At 35.1% G+C, this 10131-nt stretch overlaps 2 protein-coding genes across 5 annotated transcripts; both read right to left on the bottom strand.

Moving 5' to 3' along the window:
• Positions 1-203: 203 nt before the first annotated feature.
• LOC109193552 (vesicle transport v-SNARE 11-like) lies at positions 204-5136 on the bottom strand. 2 transcript variants are annotated; one of them, XM_019344401.1, is made up of 6 exons: positions 4983-5136; positions 4618-4712; positions 3739-3797; positions 3468-3650; positions 712-882; positions 204-575 (listed from the first exon to the last, which is right to left on the bottom strand). In XM_019344401.1, exons 2-6 carry the CDS (start codon positions 4709-4711, stop codon positions 423-425), a joined length of 660 nt encoding a protein of 219 aa, XP_019199946.1. In that variant the 5' UTR covers position 4712; positions 4983-5136; the 3' UTR covers positions 204-422. The 2 variants fall into 2 exon arrangements, with proteins under 2 accessions (XP_019199946.1, XP_019199945.1); XM_019344400.1 differs by lacking the exon at positions 4983-5136 and having other exon boundaries at positions 267-575; positions 4618-4730.
• Positions 5137-6742: 1606 nt separating this feature from the next.
• On the bottom strand, positions 6743-9238 carry LOC109193553 (dihydroneopterin aldolase 1-like). 3 transcript variants are annotated; one of them, XM_019344404.1, is made up of 3 exons: positions 9088-9238; positions 7834-8041; positions 6743-7186 (listed from the first exon to the last, which is right to left on the bottom strand). In XM_019344404.1, the coding sequence occupies exons 2-3, from the start codon at positions 8013-8015 to the stop codon at positions 6988-6990; spliced, it is 381 nt and encodes a 126-aa protein (XP_019199949.1). In that variant the 5' UTR covers positions 8016-8041; positions 9088-9238; the 3' UTR covers positions 6743-6987. The 3 variants fall into 3 exon arrangements, with proteins under 3 accessions (XP_019199949.1, XP_019199948.1, XP_019199947.1); XM_019344403.1 differs by having other exon boundaries at positions 7834-8030; XM_019344402.1 differs by having other exon boundaries at positions 7834-8026.
• Between the last annotated feature and the right edge of the window lie 893 nt (positions 9239-10131).

The following is a 10131-nucleotide window of genomic DNA, read 5'->3' as shown; positions in this document are numbered from 1 at the left end:
TCTACAAAAGCAATGTAGGAGTTTAACATTCATGAATATATTTGGAATCAAACCCTTTCTAGATTTTCAGTTTTCACTTCTTTCAACAAATTGCTAAAAAAAACAAAACAACACAAATAGCCGAAATAGGCGACGATGAGTAAGGAAATACAAGCACTTAAAAGTATAAAAGCATGGATAATATATGATATATCTAAAGCATATGATGTAAAATGGACTTATTTACCATTATTTAACAAAAACTGCCAGAAGTTATAAAAATGCAGTTTGAAGGTTCGAGCACGACATACCATTACCAAACAAAGGCTTCAAAGTGACCCACAACCAGAAGTTCAGTAGATGAGAATAGATGTTCCAAAATGCATGCATTCCAGTTTCAAACACGAAAAAAGGACGGAGATGCAAAAACCTGGGCATTTTGACTAATGGGAAAGCTTAAAGTAAAGAATCAATATGATTGCAATCACCAAGACTGCAATGATTGATCCAATGATCCATTTATTCCTGCTCATCCTTCTTGACATGGTAGTCAGTATCTTCTTGCTCCTACTAATATTGTCATCCACTCCATGAAGCTGTGAAAAAGGAACGAGATTGTTTTACCTCTACATTCACACATTTGGAAATATTAAAACTTGGTTGATATTGCCCAGTCTTTCAGTTATTAAAGCAACGACTAAAAAGTTAAAAGCAGCTGATTATTAGACACACCGTGTTATGAGCATGCAGAAGAGACTGCCGTTGTTGGTGCAAATCTTGAAGAATTGAAACCCCAAGCTCTTCAGTTTCCAGCATCACTTTTCGACCTTCTCTAATCCTATCACTGGACTGATTTAATCTCTCAGTTGACATCATCAGTCTTTGTCTTTGATCAGCTGATACCTGTAACATTATGTAAGAATCTTCAAATTATTAAAAGCTTAAAGTGTTGGAATATAAGAGATTTTATGATGCCCTCTCAATCTCATTAACTCAAGATGCCATTTCCAGGGATAGAAGCAGCTCAGCTGCACAATAGGACTACAATCACATGAGCTTGCCATAGAAATTAGAAACTTAATATTTTGCAAATAAAGAATAAATAAATAGTACTCCATTGTGGTTTCCACCCAGGGTTATCAAGGCTCCGCCTAGGCGTCTGGGCGGTCACGGCCTTGCGCCTAGTCCGTTTGCCTCGCCTAAGTGCAAAATACAACCCAAAACCCCACAAAACATACATGGGCAGAACCTACACACTAAGGCGAGTTGACCGGTGTAATTTTCAGCCGGAGAAGACGCCGGAATCTGCCTCACGCGCCGGCGCGTGGCGTCGGAGCAGCGGTGCGGCGGCGGCGCTTGGAGGCTCCGATGGCGGCGCGATTTGAGCTCCGGCGTCGTCCTCTATTCCGAGCAAAGCCCACTACCTCACCCTGACATGTTATCAATAAATACTAGACTTCTCACTACTCTAGGAAAAACTATTCATCTTCTCAAAGATGACTTGAAGTAAATAGGGTTCAAAAAGGCTTCCCAAGACAAGATATTTTCAATATACAATAAATACTAAACTTCTCATTATTCTAGGAAAAACTATTCATCTACTAAAGACAACTTGAAGTAAATAGGTTGCCCAAGACAAGATATTTTCAATATATATGTATATATTTTATATATTTTATTTATTTAATACTCATCGCCTAGTCATCGCCTAGGCGGTCGCCTAGTCGACTAGGCAAGTTGGTGGCATCTCGCCTAGAAAGTCCGCCTTGATAACCTTGTTTCCACCAATAATTAAAACCTGTGATATGATTGTCCCACCTGCATGGTTTAAAAAGGCGTTGCTGAGGCAGGAACAAGTAGCACAAGGGCGTGCACCCTTGTTGCAGAACAAAGGGCAGACTCCCTGTGCAGGACAGAGGTTATTTCAGGTGTTTTTTGGGAACTTTTGGGGCTGTAAGTAATAGGCCCAATTAATTTTTAATCCAATAGAAGTTCACCCATAATTTCTAAACACTAATGGCATGTTTGGTTCGCAGAAAATATTTGAGGAATGGAATTGAAATTCCATGAAAAAGAAAGAATTAATTTCACTTTTGGTCCCACGACTTTTGAGTTCGTATCACTTTTGGTGCACAACTTTAAATTTTTTCAATTTTGGTGCCTAACTTTGTTATTTTTATCAGTTTTGGTCCTTCCAGCCAAATTGACGGTAAAATATTTCCGAATTTTATATTTTAGGGGCAAAATCGTCATCCCATGGAAAGATCTTCAATATTTAAACAAAAGAAAAATCATATTAAGAGGAAAAGAAGAGTTTGTCAATGGTCGAAACTATAAATCCCATAGATCTGTCTGGTTTCTGCCCGTCTTTCCCATTATTTTCATCGTCAAACACCTATAAATATGATTTTACAGTGATTTTGTTTAGATATTGAAAATGTTTCCTTGGGATGACGATTTACCCCTAACAATATAAAATCCAGTAACATTTCGCTGTCAATTTGGCCGAAAGGACCAAAACTGATAAAAATAACAAAGTTAGGCACCAAAATTAAAAATTTTTAAAATTGTGCACCAAAAGTGATAGAACATTAAAAGTAGTGGGACCAAAAGTGAAATTAATTCAAAAAGAAATTACCAGTAAGAATGATTCTATTGTTTGGTTAGTGGAAAAGAAATTACTATGAATATTGATTTCATTGTTTGGTTGAGTTTGGAATGGTAAGAAATAATGAGTATAGAGACCAATATGCCCCTACACAATAATAATAATAATAATGATAATAAAAGTAATAGTGATTTTTAAATTAAAATATTACGGAGTATAATTTATCAAGATTACAATATCATATATTAAAATATTATAATTAAATATTTTATTATAATAATATTAAAAAAAAAATTATTATACATATTTGGTCTAAGGGTAGAGCCTTGGAAAACTTTTTCTTCATATTTGAGGTAAACGTTTTCTATGAACCAAACGGAGGAAAAATTCAATTTTCCTCAAATTTAAGGAAAAGTTTTTCCAAGGAAAAAGTTCTCTATCCAACCAAAGACCCCCTAATAATGGATAAAAAAGAAGATTAGCAAGGCTGCATTAATAGGAAATAAATAATAAACAAATAGTAGAGGTTTCCACCAATAATTAAGACCTGAGATACAATTGTCCCACCTGACATCCTAACACAGAAGTACAAAGTTTTCCTTTCTTACAGCATACCTATTTAAGTGTAGTTATTGAATAGAAAGCATTGCAATGATGATGTCTCAACAATGTCATACTAAAACTGATGTTGGATATGAGGTCACACATTGGGGCTACAGAAAGCACGGCATAGGACTCGTAGCAGTCAAGCAAGTTGGCACTCAAACAAGTAAAAAGAATGTTGAGTATTACATCAACTCACGCACATTTATCTAACAAGAAAACTGTTTCAAGACAATGAACATAAGACAGAAAATCATAAATGGGGACAAGGGGATACCGCCTTGGCATCTGCCATTCCAGATTCAAACAATTCATCCCTTGCTGCTTGGTTGGCTGATGTAATCCTTTTGACTTCATTTTTCACATTGTTCAAATCACTTTTATATTCTCTTAGCTTCGCAAGAAGCGTGGCTTTTAAATTTGGAGGTAAACTCCTAGCCTCAAGATCCATTTTGCGAATCTGCACAATAGAGACAATGATAGTGTTTTTTTAATAAAGAATTCCACAAAAGCAACACTTGGCCGCCAAAATTCATTTTTTACATTACCAAAGCCTCAGCATCTTCCAATCCAGATTGTACTTCAGAAATTTTCTGCTTCTTTTGTTCTGCAAGCATGAACAGACAGGAAAACCACAGTTAAATACTACTGGGTATAGAATCAAAATATCTGCATGAAAGGACACCTCTAAATTGTAACATAGATCTGATAATGAAGGCAGGAATCAATGTAAGGCACACAAAAGCTAAAGCATTACTGGCACAGTTCCATAAATAAATTTCCTAATTTATGCACAAAACTACCACACTTCAATGGAGAAACCAATAACCAAGCTAGTTTTATCTGAATCTTTTTTCAGTCTCATCCACTTCAGGAAGTTGGAAGATGGAAGTGATAACTACCTATAGAAAGCTAGAGTTTTCAAACTTCCCCATTCACTACATAAGTAATGCCAGAGTTTGCATAGGTGACATAGAGCTCAACATAAAATAGTATGGTTGTGTGGTATTACTTGACTCCTTCTCACCTCATAGCCCTACAAACTTGAGCTTGAGTTTTCTTGAATTAGTTCCGTTTAGAGATCTCCAACTAGCTCTTGCAAAACCAAAACCCATGTTTTCAAATAGCATCTAGTCCTACAACAATCACTTGTCCCATATTACCATGTAGGGGAGTATCCTTATGCTTTCTAGCCCCTATGCAACCTTTTACCAAATTCAAAACCATGCTCCCATTCCACATTCCAAAAAAAAACAAAAAAGGAGCATTCTCATAATTCAATTACTAGTAGTTCTAAAAATAGGTTTCTTTTTCATCAAAGCATTCTAAACCAATAAAGCATAACATATTCAGTGAGAGGAACCACCAAAGGTAAAAAATCTAAACAAAAATGTTTTTTTTTTTTTTAAACAGGAAATTATTCTCACCTCCATCTAAGAGACTAGCTGAGGTGCACTTCTTCGTCAAGTTAGCTGAAAGCTCACAGTATTGCCGTTCGTATCCTTCGAACACCTGGCTCATTCTGCCCCACACAAAATTACCATCACACCACCAAAAGTTTCACAATATTAGACATCTTTATCACGAAACAACGAAATTCACTTTGAAAATCAAATTATTATTTTTAGCTAATTCAGTTAACCGATGTTAATTAGAAGTCAGATCAACCGAAAACTGGACCCGAAAAATGCAAATAATTGCAGGAAATGAAGACCTAATGATGATAATGATTACTGCAATAAATTTTCGAACCGGAAGGTAATTGATGAAGTCAGCAGATCGCAAGGCGTACCTTGAATTGGCCGGAAGATCCACAGAAAAAAAAATTCTCTGACCGCCCGGAGATTGATCGGAGAAAAACAGTTTTAACTTGTCACTTTGAACAATCTGGATTTATTATAAAATGAGAACCGTACCGAGAGCGCTGTTTGCGCATCAGAAAAAGCGAAAATTTTACGTGGGGGGCATCATATCGGTTCGATTCCGGTTCTAAAATTAAAATTTCCTCACAAACTAATTTAAATTTTATGAAAATGTTCTTTTTAATTTTTTTTACACTTATTAACCTATCGAAAAAGTTAATTTTACCAAACACTTTCACTCATAGCAGCTAGTTTAATAGCTTTTCAGTTTTCAACTTCGAGCTTATAGCTTTTATAAGCTTTCAGCTCAGTTTTCAACTTCGAGCTTATAGCTTTTATAAGCTTTCAGCTCATTTTCAGTTCTCAGCTCCTAGCTTATAGTTTGCCAAACAGAGCCTTAATAAATCAAAACCCGAATCTTTTAATCTCGAGTGTAGTTAAGTGAAAAGTACTTATTTATCCTTAACTAAATACGGAGTATTTGTTTTTGTTTTGTTTTTTTTTTTAAAAAAAAATCCCTTCATTAACATCAAAGCAAGCTCAAAACACAAAATGACGGGAAAGTCTCCCATACAGTAAGAACAGAAGCTGAACCAATTGCCCGTGCCAACACATGAGCCACCTGATTCGCTGACCTTTTGACATGACGAACTAACATGTTCCCTATGTCGTTAGCAATGATTCTACACTGCTTAATCACCAAACCAACGTATGACAAGTCCAATTTATCAAAATTAGAACTAGAACATAAATCCAAACAATCCGACTCAATAAAATACAAAGACTCCAATTGACTCTTGAGCCATGATAGAGCTTCCTTGAAAGCCAAGGCCTCCGCTAAATAAGCATCACTAACTCCCATAAGCCTCCCACCGCATGGTGCGACGAAATCACCGTGATGGTTCCTCACGACGGCACCAAATATTAATCTTTGATGTTTGGCTTTGGATATGGAGCTACTTCCAAAAAGACCCAATCTTTTAGATTTTTAAAATAGTCTAAATTTAATAATTAATTTTTTTTGTTCGAATTCAGAATCGTCCCTACGGTTTTATGTTCAATTTGATTGTTACAGTGTGGCTAGTTTGATGAATCAATCAATTTGAATTGAACCGTGGTTATCCTTAGACTATTCTTTAAAAGACTTAAATACCATCAATGTAACAAGGTTTTCAACTCTAATCTCATCCTTAGAGGGAATATGCCCCATGATCATTCGAGTACTATGATATTACCACTAATGGTCTTAAATTCTTAAAAAATGACCAGAGTTTAGCAAAGGCATGATGATGAGGTTAAATTGAAGGATAAACATCGTGAATACAACTCTTATAGTTCTCATCGTGAAAGGACTTGTTAAATTTTTAAAAATATTTGCAAAGAAATTTAGAAAGTGAAAGTTTTTTTAATGGAGAAATTGTTACGATTTAGAAAGAAAAAGTTTTAACGGAAAAATTATTACAAAATGTATCATTAAAAAACATTCTACAATTCAAATCTTTTCCGCATTAGGAATTTTTTAATTTTTAAATACTAAAAATGTCTATTGACTATTTGTTAAATCTATTTCACGATCTTGACCCGTGACACTGTCACATAAGAATTTGCCATAACCAAAAAAAAAAAAAAAAAAAAAAAAAAAAAACAAAAAAAAAAAAACAAAACAAAAAACAAAAAAACAAAAACAAAAAAACCTAGAATGTTTATTGTTATTGTTGTTATAGCATTTTTGAATGCCTTCTTCAACCAACCTAGAAATTTTCTGACAAGACAATGTAAGACATCAAACAGAAAACTTGGCATTATCAATCAATTCAAACTACAAGTTTCGTCGATATAATGTAATGAAGAAGAGTTTAATTATGATACAATAAAAACACACATTGTATAGATTTCGGTGAAGAATCGACCAGCAGAATATTAGCCTTGGCAGATTTATATGGCAATGCCTCGATATCTAATGATCTCAACGCCCAAGTAGTCGACTGGTCCTTGGACTGCAACATGTGGCTTTCCGACCTGAACACGCACAGCATTTACCTGGGGGTATTTGCTCAGGGTTGTAGTTGAAATGTGTTCAGCCACAGATTCAAGAAGATTATGTGGTGACCCCTCCATAACCTCTTTTACTATGCTGCCAAATCGAAATGTTGAAATGATAATTAATGATAAATATTGTGCCAAAAGAAGCATCTGTTCCCAAAGAATATAATTGTTCCTTTGAACCTGTTATTCCAGAAGGCAAGATTTAAGGAATCTCATCTCACAAAATGGGTAAACATAGTGTGAAGTGGGATATTCTTCCATTTCTTCTGTGCTCATTGTCATCACATATTCACATGAATGGAAGAGGGCAATTTGGTATGCATTTGTGGGGGGATTTTGGTAGGGAAGGAGTGGCTTAAACTTCAGTCATAAAAGCTATCCCAAGTTGACCACATCAATTTAACAAAAGTAACTTAGTGGAAAAATTGGTTCAAATAAGATAACGTTGTGAAAAGAATTGCATCTGAAGTCACAAAGCTCATAAGATCTATATATAATGATGATTTATCTAGAGTTGGTGAATACTAAAAAGTAAAAACTTCAAGTGACTTCTACTAATAAATCTAATACAGAGTATATCTGAATCGCTTGCATTTTGAGATGCAAAGGAAACAACGGAAGAACATAAATGCCTATAACCCACTTCAAAATGTTCATCCATTTACTTCATATTTTGATCTAACTCAAACTAAAGTAGGATAAAAAATAGAAGGAAGACAGTTACTCCAAACTCACCGGTAAATATCAGTGTAACTAAGTGTGTCTGATAACTGGTCAGATTTACCAGCAGTTCGAAGGTCCATCCAGGCATCCACATCCACTACAAACTTTTGACCCAGAGTCCTTTCTTCAGGCTTCACCCCATGGTATCCATGGAATTTTAAACCCCTTAAGACAAGTTTGTCTCCTTTTGGCATCTCATCACAACCTATCTATCATTGCTCTTTATAAGAATTCAGCATAAACAAAAGATCACAAACTCCAAAGATGCAGTATTCTGTTTTATTATAATTTCAAAATATTACTACATATAAGGACTCTTTCATGTTCAAGAATTCATGTACTTTGAAATTAGGCGGTTTATGCTAGACTTTTGTTTGGCATTGCTTAAACATTGATAATGGCTCAAATCATAGTACTTGAATTAGCACCCAGTCAAGAAGTTGGAAGATGAAGTGATAACTACCTATAGAAAGCTAGAGTTTTCAAACTTCTCCATTCACTACATAAGTAATGCCGAAGTTTGCATAGGTGACATAGAGCTCAACATAAAATAGTATGGTTGTGCGGTATTACTTGACTCCTTCTCACCTCATAGCCCTACAAACTTGAGCTTGAGTTTTCTTGAATTAGTTCCGTTTAGAGATCTCCAACTAGCTCTTGCAAAACCAAAAGCCATGTTTTCAAATAGCATCTAGTCCTACAACAATTACTTGTCCCATATTACCATGTAGGGGAGTATCCTTATGCTTTCTAGCCCCTATGCAACCTTTTACCAAATCCAAAACCATACTCCCATTCCACATTCCAAAAAACAAAAAAGGAGCATTCTCAGAATTCAATTACTAGTAGTTTTAAAAATAGGTTTCTTTTTCATCAAAGCATTCTAAACCAATAAAGCATCACAGATTCAGTGAGAGGAACCACCAAAGGTAAAAAATCTATACAAAAATGTTTTTTTTTTATAGGAAATTATTGCCGTTCGTATCCTTCGAACACCTGGCTCATTCTGCCCCACACAACATTACCATCACACCACCAAAAGTTTCACAATATTAGACATCTTTATCACGAAACAAAGAAATTCACTTTGAAAATCAAATTATTATTTTTAGCTAATTCAGTTAACCGATGTTAATTAGAAGGGAAAACTGGACCCGAAAAATGCAAATAATTGCAGGAAATGAAGACCTAATGATGATAATGATTACTTCAGTAAATTTTCGAACCGAATGGTAATTGATGAAGTCAGCAGATCGCAAGGCGTACCTTGAATTGGCCGGAAGATCCACAGGAAAAAAAAAAAAAAATCTCTGATCGCCCGGAGATTGATCGGAGAAAAACAGTTTTAACTTGTCACTTTGAACGAGAGCGGTGTTTGCGCATCAGAGAAAGTGAAAATTTTACGTGAGGGCACCATATCGGTTCGATTCCGGTTCTAAAATTATAAATCGAGTTTATAATCAATTTGGTCCATTGACTATTGGGAAACTACCTATTTGGTCCTCAACTATATTTATTACCCAATTAAATCCTCCGAATCTGGTAGTCCTATATTGTAGTTGATCTTTTATTATTCAAATATTTGATGATGTAAATTCTCAAATGACAGGTAACTATTTAATTTGTAATTGCGGTTCATGTATTTGTTTACAAACTTGTTGATTATGTTATTTCCAACACATGTTGTTCGTGGTCAAATGTAATGTAGGATTGCATGGAATACAAAATGAGGGGGGAATGTCAATTAATTCCCATAGAGTGAAGATAAGTTTTGGCCAACCTCCAAAATGAAGAAAAATCCTAGATGATGGAACCAAAGGCAAACAAGTTGTTGAAATTTGTGCTAGATTAGGTTGTGGTATGGATGGGCCCTCCACACCCCGACTCTGTGGAGGATGTAAATCATGGTGATTCAACTGAAATTAATTTTGATTTTTTGATTTTACTTTCTTCCAAAGGCTGAACCACACACTGCCGCTGGTGAGACTCAATCTCAGTCATTCTTCCAAAGTTTCACCCCTATGACCAGTTGAGCTACCCATGCGGACATTTTGATTTTACTTTGATTGCCTTGAATTGAGTTATTCATTAGGGGGAGTGGTGATTACTCATAAATTTTGATGCAATGCTCATCTAGTCTTAGCTAATTAGTTATAAAGTTTTAGGCTTGTTGAATAAAAGTGGTTTCTTTCACAAGAATTTTCCTGAGAACTCATTCTGCATTTTGGTTTTAGCACATGTTCATTCCAATTTCAAACTGAGCAAAATAAGCTAAAATAATCTAATCATTCATTCCAGTTAAACAATTTC

This window comes from Ipomoea nil, unplaced genomic scaffold (assembly GCF_001879475.1).
Source record: "Ipomoea nil cultivar Tokyo-kokei standard unplaced genomic scaffold, Asagao_1.1 scaffold1895, whole genome shotgun sequence".
Lineage (NCBI taxonomy): Eukaryota > Viridiplantae > Streptophyta > Magnoliopsida > Solanales > Convolvulaceae > Ipomoea > Ipomoea nil.
The sequence above is the reverse complement of the archived record's forward strand: the minus strand, read 5'-3'. Positions and strand labels throughout refer to the sequence as shown.

Coding starts and splice junctions, on each gene's coding strand:
- LOC109193552 (XM_019344401.1), bottom strand. CDS start 4,711: ATGAGCCAGGTGTTCGAAGGATACGAACGGCAATACTGTGAGCTTTCA. Junction 3,798..4,617: donor AGCTAGTCTCTTAGATGGAG/GTGAGAATAATT, acceptor TCATGCTTGCAG/AACAAAAGAAGCAGAAAATT. Junction 3,651..3,738: donor TGGAAGATGCTGAGGCTTTG/GTAATGTAAAAA, acceptor TCTATTGTGCAG/ATTCGCAAAATGGATCTTGA.
- LOC109193553 (XM_019344404.1), bottom strand. CDS start 8,015: ATGCCAAAAGGAGACAAACTTGTCTTAAGGGGTTTAAAATTCCATGGA. Junction 7,187..7,833: donor AGTTACACTGATATTTACCG/GTGAGTTTGGAG, acceptor TCGATTTGGCAG/CATAGTAAAAGAGGTTATGG.